Source organism: Giraffa tippelskirchi, chromosome 4 (assembly GCF_054371585.1).
Source record: "Giraffa tippelskirchi isolate mGirTip1 chromosome 4, T2T-mGirTip1v1.2.pri, whole genome shotgun sequence".
NCBI classification, from domain to species: domain Eukaryota; kingdom Metazoa; phylum Chordata; class Mammalia; order Artiodactyla; family Giraffidae; genus Giraffa; species Giraffa tippelskirchi.
Genome location: NC_137278.1, coordinates 171,107,644 through 171,126,283, shown reverse-complemented (window position 1 = coordinate 171,126,283; position 18,640 = coordinate 171,107,644). Strand labels below are relative to the sequence as shown.

General features: G+C 42.0%; 1 protein-coding gene and 1 long non-coding RNA gene across 36 annotated transcripts in view; both read left to right on the top strand.

Moving 5' to 3' along the window:
• The window catches only part of RBFOX2 (RNA binding fox-1 homolog 2), a 289,290-nt gene that overhangs the window by 111,880 nt on the left and 158,770 nt on the right, over positions 1-18,640 (top strand). For 2 of the 35 annotated variants that reach the window (XM_081597040.1, XM_081597043.1), the window contains exon 1: positions 14,064-14,376. The exons of 31 other annotated variants lie outside the window; for them this stretch is intronic. In XM_081597040.1, coding sequence (XP_081453166.1) covers positions 14,362-14,376 — 15 coding nt within the window. In that variant the 5' untranslated portion in view covers positions 14,064-14,361. Of the gene's footprint in view, positions 1-14,063; positions 14,377-18,640 lie in introns of those variants that run through there. 2 more of the 35 variants (XM_081597041.1, XM_081597036.1) reach the window with 2 other exon arrangements.
• Positions 2,696-10,878, top strand: LOC145547466 (uncharacterized). The gene is made up of 2 exons (XR_014083849.1): positions 2,696-5,921; positions 9,917-10,878. It is a non-coding gene; the product is annotated as an uncharacterized LOC145547466 (long non-coding RNA).

Sequence of the window (18,640 nt, the reverse complement as noted above, 5' to 3'; positions counted from 1 at the left end):
CAGCTCGTGAAATGCTAAAAACATGGTAATATATTTTACATATCATATTCACAAATTGCTTTAAGCCCTTTACTACTGGTCTCTTTCTCCACTTTATAACCACTCAGTTCCTTTCTTTCTCCGAGTGCTTTTAAGAAGGAAACTGAAGTTCCTGATGTAGTATTTTTTTGATAGATAAAGAGATAAGAAAGTTGGTGAAAGAGGTTCGACAAGTTCATGGAATTCCTTGAGTCCCAAACCCAAGATTCTGTCTGATTGCTTTCATCTAATTTTTCTTGTGTCTCACACTTATCAGCCAACTGTTACAGTGGTAATGGCAATGATAGTGAATCATGCTTTGTTTACAGAATAGCTAGCATACTCTATTGTATCTGGATCTGAAGAAAACCCTGTGTCATTACTATCATTTTACAGATGACAAAAATAAAAGTATGTATATTTGACTTTTTTCATTACTAAAATTCAGGAATTGTTAAGTTAAATTTTCATTCTGTCATACAACCAGAATGGTCAGGAGCAGCAGATTGTGGGGATAGACAAGTTGACTTTTGGCTGAGACTTTCAGCCTAGACATTTCAGGATTCTTTGACAGTCTCTGTCTTTGTCATGTGGCATGTACACTATTAATGTGTATAGAGCTTTCTGTGACATTGAACTTTGATTTGTAAAGTTATAGTAAAATAATTGTTAAAGGTATCACTTAGGATTCAGTTCAGCTACCTGCAACAGAATCCCCCTCCTCCTTTCCCCTTACCCCACAGTGGCTTAAACAAGACTTTGTCTTTGATGAAAACAAGAGTCTGGAAGTAGGTAGCTCAGGGCTGGTGTAGTGCTCAGTGATTATCAAGGATCCAGGATCCTCACTGCTCTTTGCTTCTCTGCCTGTAGGGTGTGACCCAGATGGTTTCTACAGCTCCAGCCATCATTCCTGCATTTCCACGGAGCAGTTTAGAGGAAGAAAAGAGCTCCCCTCCCCTACTTAAGAAACCTTCCAAAAAGTCCCATATAACATATCTCATTGGCCAGAACTTAGCCTATGGCCACACCTAACAGCAGTGGAGGTTGGGAGATACAGCCCTTTCTTGGAGGGTGTGTGTATTAATCCTCGGATGAAAACTGGGGGTTTTGTTACTGAGGAAAAAGAAAGGATATTGGGAAACCACTAGCATTCTCAACCTCCGGGACCATCAGAATGACATGACTTTACCTCCCATATGGTGAAGAAGACCATTCTGTAGCCTCCTCAGGAGCTTTTCAGTCAATCTTTGCTGTGTTGTCTAATAAAGTGATTTTTCCCTTCAGATGTATATACCTTTATGTAAACACTTTTTTAAAAAAGTTAATAGAAGATAATAAGGATCATTGAAATTTCCATTTAAGTTCAACTTTGAGTTTTTTGAAACCAGTTTTTTGGGGCTACAAATAGTATAAAGTGAGCTTTTTAGTAAGCATAAAATTAAGTGTTAAATATTTAGGTGTCTAGTCATTAGTAAAGGAAAAGGTAAATTTTCCTTCAGTTTTTTGAAGCCTGGATCAGCTATTAAATTATACATTTCTTGGGGTAGAGAACTTGCTTTTTTAAATTTAAGATTTTATGATTTTTGGACAAATAATACATTTATATGATTCAATACTCAAAAGGCACCAAATGGCCATATAGTGAACGGTTGCTCCCCAATTCCTACCCTGAGTCCCCAGTGTCTTTCCCCTAGAAGCAATGAATGTCTTCCCTTTTGTATATAGTTCCTACTTAAAGAAATTCAGTGGCACCGTGCTATACATTGTTCAGAACCTTTTATCACCCAAAGAGATGCCATGTCCCCTCTCCACCCTGCAAGGCTATATAGTGCCCCATGTCTGGGTGAACCATAATTCATTAACAGAAGAACCTTGTCTTGTTCTTATGTCTGTACCTGCTCTGTAAGCAACATTCGTTCATATTGGTTAAACCGAATTCTTCGATTGAATTTGACTATGCAGAATATTTTAGAACTTAGTTATTTTTAGTGGTCGAGTACTCCAACTAGCTGAGGATATTTTTAGTGGTCGAGTGCTCCAACTAGCTGAGAGGATTTTCCTTTCTTTAAGCATCAGGATGTTTAAGAATTATTTATTTTGGAAGTAAGTCCTTCTTAATGTATTACTTAGCTATACAGTTTAGTCCTTCTAAAATTTATTACTTAACAACAGTTTTTCTAACAGTTATACTTTTCTTAATGGTTTTAACACAGTTGTCAACATCAGTTACTGCTTATGACTAAAAAAGAGTGATATCTAAGAGCTTTTCATGGCTTTTGCCTTGCTAAATGACCTCATTTTAATATCTGTCTTTTTGATAACTTATCTGCTTTTTAGATTTTTTTTCTTTTGGTCTCTTGCACCTGATGTGGCTGTCTCTCACATAATATTTCTCTTTCCTCTGGTACTTATTCCCTACTATTTCTTAGCTCCCTTTCCTAATTTGCTTTTTAAATGTTCAGTGGGTAAGTATCCAGATAATCAGGACAGAAATAGTTCTAAAATTAAAAAAAAAATTAAGATTCAAAGAAGGCCTGGCAGAGTTTTCTTGCTGATGAAAGTGCATGAACATTTTGATATTGAGGATATGTAGAGGGCCTTTGGTGGCTCAGATGGTAAAGAATCTGCTTGCAATGCAGGAGACCTGGGTTCGATCCCTGGGTCGGGAAGATTCCCTGGAGAAGGAAATGGCAACCCATTCCAGTATTCTAGCCTGGAGAATCCCATGGACAGAGGACCTGGGTGGGCTGTAGTCCATGGGGTCGCAAAGAGTCCAACACAACTAAGCAAATATCACTTTGTTTCCTAATTATTACCATGTTGTAGAATAATTCTGTTCAGTGGATCTTCTGTGATGATGGAGATGTTTTATATCTGCCCTGTCCATTATTAGTAGCCACTAGGCTCTTGTGGCTCTTGAGCGCTTGAGACTTGAGGCAAGTGAGACTGGAGAACAGAAATTTTAATCTTCATTAAAATCAAATAGCCACACATGACTGGTGGCTACTGTGTTGGATGTATGGTTCTAGACTAAATAATTAACAATGAGCTTGATTATAGGGAATCTTGGGTTGGGGTGCTGTTATTTTATTGTACTAAGCAAAATGCATACTTATAGTATTGGAAAGAAGGTGATTTGGAATGTAATACTCAGATTAGATACTCAGATATACAGATGACACCACCCTTATGGCAGAAAGCAAAGAGGAATTAAAGAGCCTCTTGATGAAAGTGAAAGAGAGTGAAAAAGCTGACTTAAAACTCAGCATTCAAAAAACATAGATCATGGCATTCCAGTCCCATCACTTGATGGCAAGTAGATGGGGAAACAGTGGAAACAGTGACAGACTTTATTTTCTTGGGCTCCAAAATCACTGCAGATAGTGACTGCAGCCACAAAATTAAAGACGCTTGCTCCTTTGAAGAAAAGCTATGACAAACCCAGACAGCGTATTAAAAAGCAGAGACGTTATTTTGCCCACAAAGGTCCGTATTGTCAAAGCTGTGGTTTTTCCAGTAGTCATGTATGGGTGTGAGAGTTGGACCATAAAGTATACTGAACACCGAAGAATTGATGCTTTTGAACTGTGGTGTTGAAGAAGACTCTTGAGAGAGTCTCAAAGAGATCAAGCCAGTCAATCCTAAAGGAAATCAATCCTGAATATTCATTAGAAGGACTGATGCTGAAGCTGAAGCTCCAATACTTTGACCACCTGATACGAAGAGCCGACTCATTAGAAAAGACCCTGATGCTGGGTCAGGGCAGGAGGAAAAGGGAATGACAGAGGATGAGATGGTTGGATGGCATCACTGACTCAATGGACATGAGTTTGAACAAGCTCCAGAAGATGGTGAAGGACAGAGAATCCTGGTGTGCTGCAGTCCATGGGGTCGCAAAGAGTTGGACATGACTGAGTGACTGAACAACAACAACTCAAATTAGCTTAAGGTAAATAATTAAATTGAAATTGCTTTTCATGTTAATATTATGGTTATTTCAAGCTGTAACATTCTAAAGCCATTGGTGCTGGCCTTGTTTATGGTTTGTAGTTGTGTTGTTTATGGTTTGTAGTTGTGATAAGACTTTGAGTCCTCTTGGTAACTAGGGTGATGTTAGTTGCACTCTAACTTTATTTATAGGACTTGGTTAGACACTTGCCTAACCAGAGTGCCAGAAACACCTACAAATAACTTTGACCTTCCCTAGCAAAAAGTCAAAGAATAAAATAACCCATAGCAGAAGATCTTAGTCGTATGCTGTATACGAAATATATTACTTTCTAATGGAGAAATCTGTAGCAAATAAGAAAACAAATGAGTATATTAACTAATTATGGATTTTGGTAACTATTAGGAAGAAAATAAACAGAGTACAGTGATATAGAGAATAAGGGCTTCGGGGAAGGCCTTCCAACTAGAGAGAGTGGTGTGGAGAGCATTAGTTGAGGAGATGTTATTTAAGCTGAGATCTGAACAGTAAGAAGGAGCCAGCCTTACGGAGAATGAAGGCAGCCTGAGAAGGGTTTCAAGAATGGGATAAAGGGACTAAAAGGGTGCTCAGGAGAGGGATGGACTTTCTCTCTGAGGAACTGGCACAGGATCAGTATATTTAGAGCATAGTGACTGAAGTGGATGTAATGATATGAAATGAGGTTGGACAGGTGGGCAGTTAGCAAATAAATCATGTAGCACCTTCAGAGCCATTATGAAGACTTCAGATAGAAAAAAATTAAGCATAACATGAAGCTGCAGAATCAAAGGCGTGATATGATTGGATTAGAAAGTTCCTCTGGTTACTGTGTGATGAGTGTTTTGAAGGGGAGCAGCAGTGAAAGTGGTGGAACTCCTGTGATGTTCCAGAAAGAGATGATTGGAACTTGGGTTCCGGTGGTAGAGTGGAAATCAAGACAAGTCGTACACACACAACATGCTGAGGGGTTTGATATGAGGGGTGAGGGATAAAGGGAGGGTCTCTCTCTTCTGTACTTGCCACATAGTACCACCTATGGAGGTAGGGAACACCAAGGGCATACCAGTTTCAAGGGTGGTGTTAAGTGGTGGTGTTTAAGAGCCCAGTTTGGGGAGAGTTTTGTTTCATATCCTTGTGAGGCAGCTAAGTAGTCATATTGCAGCATGAGAAGAGTTCTCGTATAGGGCTGTAACTTGGTAATTATTAGTGTGATGGTATTTGAAGCAATGGGATAGGTTGAGAGAACTCAAAAAGAAAAGGGTGACTCAGGATTGAGCCTCAGGAAATACTTCCTTTTTAAAGGTCTAGTAATGGAAAAGCTGAAAAAGATGCTGAGCAGGCGTAATCAGTGATGCAGGAAAAAAAACAGGATTGTATCATCTCAGAAACTAGCAGAAGAGAATGTTTTAAGAAGGTTGCTAAGTCTGTTGAAGAGGTCAGATAAGTTGAGGACAGCAAAATGTCCGTTAGGTTGAGTAGCATGGATGTATTGGATTGGCCACAAAGTTCATTTGGGTTTTTCTGTAAGATGGTTCAGAAACTTGAATGAACTTTTTGGCCAACTCACTAGTTGCCATTGACCAATTGGTTTAATGGAGTGGAGGGCTTGGCAACTTTATTTTGAGTAGACTGAAAAAGAAATAAGAGGTGAAGAAGTGGAAGCAGGTATAGATACTTTTTATGAGAAGATTTACTGTGAAGTTGGACTTTCCTGATAGCTCAGCTGGTAAAGAATCCGCCTGCAATGCAGGAGACCCCGGTTCGATTCCTGGGTCAGGAAGATCTGCTGGAGAAGGGATAGGCTACCCAATCCAGTATTCTTGGGCTTCCTGTGTGGCACAGCTGGTAAAGAATCCGCCTGCAATGCAGGAGACCTGGGTTCCATCCCTGGGTTGGGAAGATCCCCTGGAGAAGGGAAAGGCTACCCATTCCAGTATTCTGGCCTGAAGAATTCCACGGACAGTCCATGGGGTTGCAAAGAGTCAGACACGACTGAGAGACTTTCACTCACTGTGAAGTAGTGAGCAGGGAAAAGGAGAGAGTGGCTGGCGGGAGGTGAGGGGTCCACAGAGGATTTTTTGCACCTTGATTCATTTGGTCGGTTGCCTATTATCAAACTTTTTTTTTTTTTTTTTAAGTTTTTTGCTCTTAGATTGCTACAGCAAACTTCCTTCTACGCTTGTGAGGATTTTCTAAGATAGGTTCCTTGGAGGTGGAATTTCTGAGCTACAGGCCATGAAAGTTTCAGAATCTGATAAATGTGGCCAAACAGACTCCCAGAGTGATGCTGCCAACGTACACTTTCCCTGTCGGTGTGTGAGGGCAGAGAGGAGGTTTTCTGAAGATGGACATATGTTTATTGCTGGCCTGACAGTGAGGGGAAAAGGGAGAGAGTTATGAGGCAGGAGAGAGGAGGTGATCAACAGAGCAGCATGGTTCTTACATGGGCGCTGGCAGATGGGATGTGAGCCCAAGTAGTGAAACGGGCCTTTGATGTGAGGCACACTTCTGTCATTGTAACAGGATGTAAGGAGGAGGAGATGCATACGTTTCTAGGTAGGATTGTGGATTTGGTGGACAGATGAGACTGAATGCTTCTCTTTTAAAGTGAAGTGCTTCAGTAGAGCAACAGCTGATGGTTGAGTTGTGGGAAAAGAATGAAGTAGGTTTCCAGAGAAGGTAAGAAACAATCATTTTGGAGAGTGAGAAAGCTTCTGGGGTAGCTTTGGTAGGACTGTTCAGCATTGCCAAGGGCCCAGTTGAGGTTTGTGATCATGAGTATATAGTGAAGTCAGTCAGGTTGGTCATGTGACTTTTCTCTGGCAACGTTTAGCTGGTTGGGAACAGGCACGGAGAAGGCAGATACTTGTATTTAACCAGGGTTGGAGTTTTGCTATATGGCAGTGATGGAGCAGGCAAATGATTGAGGATATTTGCAAGGGAGGGATTATAATCATGGGTCATAGAGTCAGAGTTGGACATACGAGGGAGTAGAAGACAGGAATGGAGAGATTTCCCTAGCAGTCCAGTGGATAAAAGACTTTGCCTTCCAACGCAAGAGATTCCAGTTCAATCCCTGGTCAGGCAGGTAACATCCCACATGCCTTGTGGCCAAAAAAACAAAACATAAAAACAGTAACAATATTATAACAAATTCAATAAAGACTTTAAAAATGGCCTATTAAAAAAAAGACAGGACTGAGGTGGATAGATAATGAACAGGTCATTGAGGAGGTTGGAGCTTGTAGCGGAGGGAATACCAGAGCAAGTTGGTTGGAAGGATGGGAGGTTATTTGAGAATATGATTGAAACACAATGAGGAAGAACACAGCTCTTAAGATAGTGTACATTTTTCATCTTTTAGGGACGATCACTCTGGGTTCCCTAAACCTGGCAGTCAGAGCTCTGACACATCTATTTGCTGGTAACTTTTCCAAGAGGTGTATGCGTCTAGAGCTCCCTAGACATTATAGACATTATAATGTCTATAGACATTATAGACATTATAGAAGGTAAGCACAGATCAGAGGAGGTTTCCAGAACCGTCCTTGTAATGACACCTGTCATAGCAGCAGCACTCAACCAGAGCCACAGCCTTCGGAAACTCACTCACAGTGTGTGTTCACTGGATTCCAAGCCTCATCTCTGTCCTTTATTGTTTGAAGTCTTGGTAATGAGCAGAGATAGAGTGCAAGGGTATTATCCAGGGAAAATTTTCCTGTCATCTTGGCAGTCTTGATTTTATCAGTGAAAAAATGTAGTGTAGGACTGATCTTGGAGTCTTACAAATTTATGTTTAAGTTGTGGCACCTTCAGGAGAGATAAGAAAGCCTTCCTCAGTGATCAATGCAAAGAAATAGAGGAAAACAATAGAATGGAAAAGACTAGAGATCTCTTCAAGAAAATTAGAGTTACCAAGGGAACATTTCATGCAAAGATGGGCTCAATAAAGGACAGAAATGGTATGGACCTAACAGAAGCAGAAGATATTAAGAAGAGGTGGCAAGAATACACAGAAGAACTATACAAAAAAGTTCTTCATGACCCAGACAATCACGATGGTGTGATCCCTCACATAGAGCCAGACATCCTGAAATGTGAAGTCAAGTGGGCCTTAGGAAGCATCACTATGAACAAAGCTAGTGGAGGTGATGGAGTTCCAGTTGAGCTATTTCAAATCCTAAAAGCTGATGCTGTGAAAGTGCTGCACTCAATATGCCAGCAAATCTGGAAAACTCAGCAGTGGCCACAGGACTGGAAAAGGTCAGTTTTCATTCCAATCCCAAAGAAAGGCAATGCCAGAGAATGCTCAAACTGCTGCACAATTGCACTCATCTCATCCGCTAGTAAAGTAATGCTCAAAATTCTCCAAGCCAGGCTTCAGCAATATGTGAACCGTGAACTTCCAGATGTTCAAGCTGGATTTAGAAAAGGCAGAGGAACCAGAGATCAAATTGCCAACATCCGATGGATCATCAAAAAAGCAAGAGAGTACCAGAAAAACATCTATTTCTGCTTCATTGACTATGCCAAAGCCTTTGACTGTGTGGATCACAATAAACTGTGGAAAATTCTTCAAGAGATGGGAGTACCAGATCACCTGACGTGCCTCTTGAGAAACCTGTATGCAGGTCAGGAAGCAACAGTTAGAACTGGACATGGAACAACAGACTGGTTCCAAATAGGAAAAGGAGTACATCAAGGCTGTATATTGTCACCCTGCTTATTTAACTTATATGCAGAGTACATCATGAGAAACGCTGGGCTGGAAGAAACACAAGCTGGAATCAAGATTGCCGGGAGAAATATCAATAACCTCAGATATGCAGATGACACCACCCTTATGGCAGAAAGTGAAGAAGAACTAAAGAGCCTCTTGATGAAAGTGAAAGAGGAGAGTGAAAAAGTTGGCTTAAAGCTCAACATTCAGAAAACTAAGATCATGGCATCCGGTCCCATCACTTCATGGCAGATAGATGGGGAAACAGTGGAAACAGTGGCTGACTTTATTTTTCTGGGCTCCTAAATCACTGCTGATGGTGACTCCAGCCATGAAATTAAACGATGCTTACTCCTTGGAAGGAAAGTGATGACCAACCTAGATAGCATATTAAAAAGCAGAGACATTATTTTGCCAACAAAGGTCCATCTAGTCAAGGCTATGGTTTTTCCAGTGGTCATGTATGGGTGTGAGAGTTGGAGCATAAAGAAAGCTGAGCGCTGAAGAATTGATGCTTTTGAACTGTGGTGTTGGAGAAGACTCTTGAGAGTCCCTTGGACTGCAAGGAGTTCCAACCAGTCCACCCTAAAGGAGATCAGTCCTGGATGTTCATTGGAAGGACTGATGTTGAAGCTGAAACTCCAATACTTTGGCCACCTCATGTGAAGAGCTGACTCATTTGAGAAGACCTTGATGCTGGGAAAGATTGAGGGCGGGAGGAGAAGGGGACGACAGAGGATGAGATGGTTGGATGGCATCACCGACTCGATGGACATGGGTTTGGGTGGACTTAGGGAGTTAGTGATGGGCAGGGAAGCCTGGTGTGCTGCGGTTCATGGGGTCGCAAAGAGTTGGACATGACTGAGTGACTGAACTGAACTGAACTGAACTGTGGCACGTTTACTCACTGGTTGTGAGACCATGGGCAAAGTGTTTAGCCACTTTAAGCCCCAATTTTCTTCCATGTGTGAAAAAGATAAAGTAGGGCGTTCCTTACTTTATGGCATGAAGATGCAGTGAGATGAGGCAAGGAGAGTTCTGGCACATAGTATGTTCTCAGCAAATAGTAGCTGTTGGTGGGATTATGGGGGCTTCCCGGGTGGTGCAGTGGTAAAGAATCTGCTTGCCAGTACAAGAGATGCAAGAGGCAAGGGTTCTATGCCGGATCAGGAAGATCCCCTGGAGAAGAAAATGGCAACCCACTCCAGTATTCTTGCCTGGGAAATCCCATGGACAGAGGAGCCTGGCTACAGTCCTTGGGGTCACAAAGAGGTGGACACGACTGAGCACAGCACAGGTAGTATTACATTGAAATCAGCAGGCGGCGATGGAACACTCTCTCTCCAGTTAGTGCTCCGGAGTGGTTTAGGTGCCCTCACTGGAAAGGGACAGCCACGGCTATCCTGTCCTGCATGAGTCTGTGCTTTTGCATGAGGACTAGCACCTCAGACTTCAGTGTGTTTGTGACCCAGCTGTGGCTTTTGTCATAATGTTGATGTTAACTCTGTAAGTCTCGGATGGCACTGGAGATTCTTCTTCATCTGGGAAGCTCCCAGTTGACACTGATGCTGCTGATGCTGGTCCGTGGGTCACATTTTGAGTAGCAAGATTCTATTAGAGAACTGCCCTGTGGGAATCCTTGCTATTTTAAGCTGAGAGGAAATGAGGTTAAAAGAGCCCTATTCTTTCAACTTTTTTTTTGAGTCAAATTCAGTTGGACTTCATATGGCCCATTTCTATAGCTCATTGCTGTGGCGAGTCTGTGTTATCTCTGCAGATCCTGGAAGTGAAAGAAGTAGAAATAATGTAGAGAAGGTTGCTTCATTATTTCTTTAGAAAAATTTTCAGTGCCTGACTTTTCAGGAATATTTTTGCAAAATTGTGTCAGTTCTCCAGCTGTATGCAGTTTCCCACATCAGCCTTTTACACCAACAGAAATACTGGCATAAAACATGCAGTCTCATGTTTAAAATGAATAACCAACAAGGTCCTACTGTGTAGCACAGGGAGCTCTGATCAATGTTATTTGGCAGCTTGGATGGAAGAGGAGGTTGGGGGAGAATGGGATACATGTATATGTATGGTTGAGTGCCTTTGCTGTCCACCTGAAACTACCACAACACTGTTAATTGGCTATACTCCAATATAAAAATTAAAAAAAAACAAAAACGTGCAGCCTCTTTAATTGTTAGACTTTGAGGCAGAGTCAGAAATGTGGCTTCAAACCCTTTCTACCCACCAGACTCTTGACATTACAACATCCAGTGCTTTCAGAAGCAGGAATTCAAGATGCATTATCAGGTTAGAATTACTGGCAGCACCCATATTGCTATCCCAGATAATCTGATTTTTCTTTCCCAGAAGCAAGCATGCCAGGCTTCCTCTGGGGGCCCTCCCGAGAAGAGTGCCTTCTCTGATGCTTTAATTCACACGTTCTTTCCTCCAAACTAATATAGAGACTGATAAGCTTCAGAGAACCGTTATGTAGCCTGATAAAGTGTTCTCCTGATAGAAGGAGGCATATGTGCGTCCTCATCCTGTGTGTAAGACTGGGATCCTTTTGAGAGGGTCTTCGTCATGTGCAGTTGTTATACGTTTGTGTCTCTTAATCTGAATCCTGCATAGCGATAAAGCAGAGCTTATTTGACTTGATTGGAAAGAATTTTGTTTCCTTTTTTTTTTTTTTTTTAAGGTTAGGAAAATGTGGACGTGCAGGAGCATGATCCACTTATTTTACCTGTGGGTTTTTGAAGGGTTTTTGTTTGTTTGTTTTTAATGTGAAGAAAACACATAGAATAGACTGTTCACCAGATTATTAAGATTACGATCAGAAAAGGAAGATGTGTATTGAGAGTAGAAGTTGATGAATTCCCTGAGGTTCCAAAGAAGTTTACAGTGATTCCACTCATGGGAGTTTTGGAGGTAGTTCTCAGGTTTTTGTGACATATTTAATCTTTTCTTATTTCAGGGATCTCATTTCTCTATGTATTTTTCTCCTGCTTTGCTCCAGGAGAACAGGGGTACCATTATACCATCCCAAATTTGATTAAAAGATAAAACCATAAAACGACAGTAATATTTTACTGTATTTGTTTTTGATGCTTGATTATGAATGAGTATTAATGATTTTTTTTTTTTTTTAATTCTTTTTCCTTGGGTGCACTGCAAAGCTTGTGGGATCTTAGTTCCCTGACCAGGGATCAAACCCAGGCCCACAGCAGTAAAACCACAGAGTCCTAACCATTGGACCATCAGGGAAAGTGAAGTGGCTCAGTCGTGTCCGATTCTTTGTGACCCCATGGACTGTAGCCTGCTAGGCTCCTGTGGGTAGCCTGCTAATCTCCTGTCCATGGGATTCTTCAGGCAAGAATACTGGAGTGGGTTGCCATGCCCTCCTCCAGGGGATCTTCCTGACCCAAGGATCAAACCCAAGTCTCCTGCATTGCTGGCAGATTCTTTACCATCTGAGCCACTAGGGAAGCCTCCTGCAATTTTGTGTCTTCAAAGAGTTTGAAACGACTGTAATCTCTTCACAGTGTGATTTTAATGTAGTTGTTTAGAATGGAGTATAGGAAAGTCTGGTGACTTATGATTTAGGGCATGTGCTGTGAGACTAGAGCGGAGAGTTGCCTATGAACATTGATTATATAACAGACGCCAAGCAGCAGTTTATAGAAAGCCGAGATTTGTTTTCCCATTTTAGAGAGAAGGCTGTCTCTGTTGTAGATTTGGAAGTTCTTTCTTCTCTTTTGTCCTGGAACTGAGGTATTCCTGACTTCAGAAGACACAAAGAAGTTCTGCATAAAGAAAAAGAAAAGATTTGGGTGAGGCTGAGAAGAATACTTGCCCTGCCTCTCCAGGTTTAAACGAGTAGGAGTCTGAGGTGGGAGGAGGGACAAGGTATAAGCTCTCTTGAGAAAGGCACATGTTTAGTGTGAAAGAGAACAGATGACTTCACTTCTACTCTGAGGGAAAAAGACACTCCACCACAGCAAACTAAGATGGAGCTCTCTCTGCAGCCGGAAGCATTGTACAGGAAGGAGAAGGTGCTTAGTACCTGCGCTGGGCCTGCATTGACTGTGAGACTCGCAGACCGTACTTGGAGATTTTCTGAGCAGGAGAGAGCTGTTTCAACATGTTTGAGGGGAACAGAGCCCTGAGGCAGCTGAAAGGCGGAAGAGCTCTTATTTTTGTTTTATTTTGTTTTTCCTTTAAGGAGTTAAAGGAGTAAAATATTCCTCAAGACACACAACCATCTGAGAATGTATTGTGTACCTACTGTGTGCAAGGTACTGTGCAAAGATGCCATGGCTCAAAAGAGATGAGCTCTACCTTGAAAAATGTGAATGGGGGGGGTAAGATTGGTAGGTACAGGTAAGTACCTGTGATAGTAACTGGCAGGGTTGGTGAATGCCACTTTACAAACACCAAGCTTTCAGAGGAGGAGATGTCACTTCCAGCTGGGATGAGTTTTGGACTTGAACATGGAAAAAATGTGGAGGGAAGTAAGGAAAGAGCATTGGCCTATGGTAGAGAAACCACCAGGATAGGTGACTGGATAATACTTGTCATTCACCACTGAACATAATGGCCAAAAATATGCCTGGCGTACAGGAGAAACTCAGTAAATGTCTGAACTGAACTCAAGAGAAATCATGGCCACCAGGGACATGGCAGACAGTTTACATAGTGTTATCACTGGATCTAAGCAACTCCCAAAGTTTTATACCCGGTTTTTGCTTCAGGAAACAGAGGCCTCCACAGGTTGAATAACTTGCCCCAGGCCATGGTGACAGTAATTATAGACCAGATTTCAAGCCCGGAGTTTGTACCCTGCCCCATTCCCATGTCTGGTAAAGAATCTGCAACAGGAGAGGCTCTCTTGATTTGAACTAGGGCGGTAGTAATAAAAAAGACGAAAACCTTGTGAAGCTTATTTGAAATTTTCCCCATGTTTTAAAATCTTCTAAGATTCAGAATTATGACCGGTAGACTGATAGTTATTATGGATTGTGGCGTAAGGCTGACCTAGTAGGGAGGGAACGTAGGCTCTGAGCAGGCTCTGTGTTTGTGCTTGGCTTCTGCACGGGGCTCCGGAAGAACTGAGGCAGAGGGCAGCCTGGGCTCACTCCCCTTGATCTTGGAGGGCAGAGGTTTTCTGATTGCTCCATTCACATTTAAAGAAGCCGTCTTATTCTAGTTGTCCAGCTACTAGAAACCAGTGCAGGTAGTTTATTAGGAACCCCACCCATCCCTGCCTTTTGCAATAATCTCTGTGAGCGATGATTGTGTTTCTCGAAGTAGAATGACACACAGAGAGAGTCCCTGAAGGCAGATACACAGAGAGTGTGCTGTACACTCGGGTTCAGACACACGGGGCTGGGAACTCCCAGAGAGAGAGAGAGAGAGGAGAGAGGGAGAGGGAGGGAGGGTGAGAGGGAGGAGAGAACAACAGAACAGTCAGCTGGAGAGGAGGGAGGAGGGGGGAAGAGACCGGTCGTTTTAGATTTTTAAACTCAAGTGATTTTGGGGGGGTTCTCCCCACCCTGCACTTCAACCCCCCATTCTGGCACTTCCTTTCCTTCAGTCCACTGAAGGGCCTTTCTGCAGTCCAAGATCAACTGGCCGCTGAGTTTGAGCAGCCGGGTCTGACATGATGTACCTCTGGGTGAGTACGGAGTGCTGCGGGTGAGGGCTTGCACTTGCTCATATAAGGAGTGGAAAGCTGTGAGATTCTGCTCCCGCACGAACAGCCTTCCCCACGGAGTGCGCGCGGGCTGCCACGGCCCTTTCTCCTCACAGGTGTGAAGGTTTTTAAACCTCGCAGGGATTGTGACATTGGCCTGTGCTTTTTTTTTTTTTTTTGACTGTTGTTTACCTTGTTTGACTTAGGCGCTAGGGCTGAGCTCCCAGTGCAGCGCCATCCCCAGGGCTTGGGAGGTTTGGAGAAGGCACGTGGGGCAGGAAAGTGGGCCGATCACCCCAGGAGCTGCAGGTTTCCCGGTGGGCCACGGCCTGCCTGTGTTCTGTTTGGGGGACACTGACCTTGATAGCCAAAGCATCTCTTCAGATATTGAGAGCCAGTAGGTGGCATGATTCTTAATTAGGAATAAGCCTTTGAAAGTTTTTATCTAATAATTTTTATTGTCCTTCACAATAGAGATGTGAAGTAGGTCACTGTTGTTATTAAAATTTTATGAGGGAAGTAATTAAGTCAAAAAGAGTGACTTGCCCATAGTTAGGAACCAAGTCTGTAGTGGCTTGAATAGTAATTCATAACCAAACGTTACAAAGCAGTTTCTATTTGCCAGGAACTTAGTACCGTACATTATTTTAATTTGTTAACTCCCGTGTTGTACTTTGGGATGGAGGAAACCACACTGGGATTAGAGATTTTTAAATTATGAAATGTGATAACTTTTAGGAGAATGACCAGGAAAATAATACAAGGGGAAAAAATCCTGCTGTTAGTTGTGAAAACAAGAACATCCATAATCCCTTGCAAAGATGGCGGTATCTTCTCTTGAGCAGACAGTTGTTGTGTGTTGCTAAGGGAGCCTCCTAGATGTGATGCCCTTGGCTACTGGCCAGCTTTTGAAAGTTTCACTTTGCCCTTTGCCCTTCAGCCTAGATGTCTGGAATTGCAGAAACCTACTTGGCTCAGGCAGACTAAATTATAAATATCAGACGGCAGAATTTTAACTAGGTTTATGGCGATGGAGCTTGGTCAGAAAGGGGTGTGTGTGTGTGTGTGTGTTTGTGTGTGTGTGTGTGTTTGCGCACATGCGTGTGTGTGTAAGGATTGCTTTTCCTGCTTTCCCCTTCATATTTGAATATGACCTTAAAATCTAATTTCCTCCCCCTGTTGATTTATTTTTGTGGTATTTCGAGGAAGTCAAAAAACTTCTCTGACACACTTATGTCCTTGAAGTAGTTCTCATTTCTGAACGAGCAGTCTGTGTGCAGGGTCTTTGCAGCCTTGTTAGTGGGACTGATGACTATCTGTTGGCCAGAGGATTGGTTATTCTGTCTTTCGATATGTTAGGAAGAGGAATTATGAAAGGAAGCAAGTTGAATTAGTCTCATTTCCACTCAATTCATGTTTGATGAAAGCAGACAGTGACAGTCTCCTCAATTATTTCCTTTGTGCTTATATTACACTTATTTGTAAATTTGTCTCAATCCCCTTTATTTAGCCCCAGAACAGGACTTTTCATCCAGAGCACCACATGCGGGGTTGAGATACATGTACACCAAGATAACTGTTCCCCTCTACCCTGGGAGCAGCCAGGAGGGACTCAGGATCCCCCTGATCTCTAAAGTATTAGATATTTTATAGATGTTCCAGGAAGACACTCCGTTGTGCAAGAAAGTTTAGTGTCTGGAAAGCATGAGAGAGATATGAAACATGTCACCCTCATCACCTGCCTGGTTTGGTACCAGCAATGGCTTAAAGGCACTGTTCTAAGCATTCTAGAAAAATTGCTGAACTATGTTTGGTTGTCAGTACCTCTGAGTGGTGTGGACATTCTTAGAACATGTAGAGCTGAAGAGTAATACGGAAAGCTCATAAAGACTTTACTAGGTCTAAATTCCACCCCTCACTTCCAGTTGTATGACCATGAACAAGTTACTTAAGATCTCTGAACCTCAGTTTCTTTATTTGTCCCATAGGGAAAATAATGCCCGTCATATAGGATTACTGTAAAGATTTGAGATAAGCTATGAAATGTGCTTCACATGATGTATGGCACAGAGTAGATGCTCAGTAAATAGCCAGTGTGAGCCAGGGTTTTTGCTTTGAACATTCAGCAGACCACTCATTACTCCAGAGCATTTTCTCTAGCACGTAAAGGATGCCTTTGAATGCGTGCAGGGAGAATTTTGATAAACACAAGTTAGTTTTATGTTAATGTCTCCCATTAATCAGTTTTTTAAGTAGTTGGACTAGAAAACTCTCCCCAAAGTTGCCTACGGATGGAGAACGTCCCTATTACTTTTTCTAAACTTGTTTTTGAAAGGATGCAGTACTACTGGGCACTTAGTGTGTCATTTATTCTCCCCATCTCCTCTTCAGTGTCCAAAACAGGGAGGGCAGCAGAGAGAGCAGGGGGCAGAGGCAGGGAAGAGGGAGGGAGACACATGATCCCTGTGCTGAGGGGGCTTACTTGTTTAATAATTATACCGTTTAAGTCCAGGAAACAAAATTATAGACCACTTACTTAAATTCCCAGAAGTCAGGATATATTCTCCCTGTCTGAGATGATCTAGACTGGTCTCAGGCTCTCTTTTACTCACATTCTATGTGGATGAACTTCTGGATTTCATTTTGAACTATTGCTTTGTCGTAGTTCAATCCTATCTTCTCAATAAATCAGTTCAGCCAGCATATAATGAATGCTTTTTAGGGGGACAGAGGACTATGTTACTAGCTGTTACAAATACAAAGATGATTAAAGAGTCTCATGCCCTTAAAGAATTTATAACACAGTGGTAGTCAGTGTGTGTACACAGATAATAATGATTTTTGCATGGTGCTGTTCAATTAAGAAAGTACTTTTATATGTCAAATTATTTCATCGTCACAGCAGTACTCAGGGCCCAGAATCAGTATCTCTATTGTACAGAAGAGGAAAGAAACCAAGAAAGAGTTCATGACAGTTAGTAAGTGGCAAGGCTGGAAGCTCAATTTCATAATTTTTTTTTTAACTCTATGGTTCTTATTTTTTTGGAAGGGAGAAGCTAACTTTTATCTTGTTTAAACTCTTTTTTTTGAGTAATAACATATATAGTAGGCATATACCTCACTTAGTCCTCCACTCATGTGAAAATTAGCTGTTATCTTCATTTTACAGAAGAGGAAGTAGAAATTTCAGTAACTTTGGAAAGTCACACAGTTTAGAATTGGCAGAGGTAGGACTTGAACCCTGGTCTGTCTGGCCTCAGAGTTTCCTACACCACAAGTACCATCTTCTTTTGTTTGTTCAGTCAGTTCAGTTCAGTCACTCAGTCGTCTCTGACTCTTTGTGACCCCATGGACTGCGGCACGCCAAGCTTCCCTGTCCATCATCAACTCCTGGAGCTTGCTCAAACTCACGTCCATCAAGTTGGTGATGCCATCCAACCGTCTCATCGTCTGTCGTCCCCTTCTCCTCCTACCTTCAATCTTTCCCAGCATCAGGGTCTTTTCCACCGAGTCAGTTCTTTGCATCAGGTGGCCAAAGTATTGGAGTTTCAGCTTCAGTGTCAGTCCTTCCAATGAATATTCAGGACTGATTTCCTTTAGGATTGAGTGGTTTGATCTCCTTGCAGTCCAAGGGACTTGCAAGAGTCTTCTTCAACACCACAGTTCAAAAGCATCAATTCTTCGGCACTCAGCTTTCTTTATAGTTCAACTCACACATCCACACATGACTACTGGAAAAACCAAAGCTTTGACTAGATGGACCTTTTTCGGCAAAGTAATGCTTTTTAATATACCGTCTAGGTCGGTCATAGCATTTCTTCTTCCAAGGAGCAAGCGTCTTTTAATTTCATAGCTGCAGTCACCATCTGCAGTGATTTTGGAGCCCAAGAAAATAAAGTCTGTCACTGTTTCAAAAAAAAGGCAGACACTATTTGTTCAGTACTGTCCAGTTTATCACTGCTACCCTTCATCCTGATATAGGCTAGAGTAGGGAAATGAAAATAAGGTAGCCTGAATTCTGTTTCCATTTCCATTAACTTTTGAGACAAGTTATTAATTGTATGTATCTCAATTTTCCAGGTTGTGAGAAGGATGTGATAGATCTTGAGAACATTAATGGAGTAATCTTAGAAAAGCACATGTAGCCATTTTAGAAACAAACTAGTCAGTAAGTGAAAGTTTTATCATACAATAGAGAAATAGTAGCACCATTTGTCAATGTGTAACCTTTCCAACATTGGTTTTC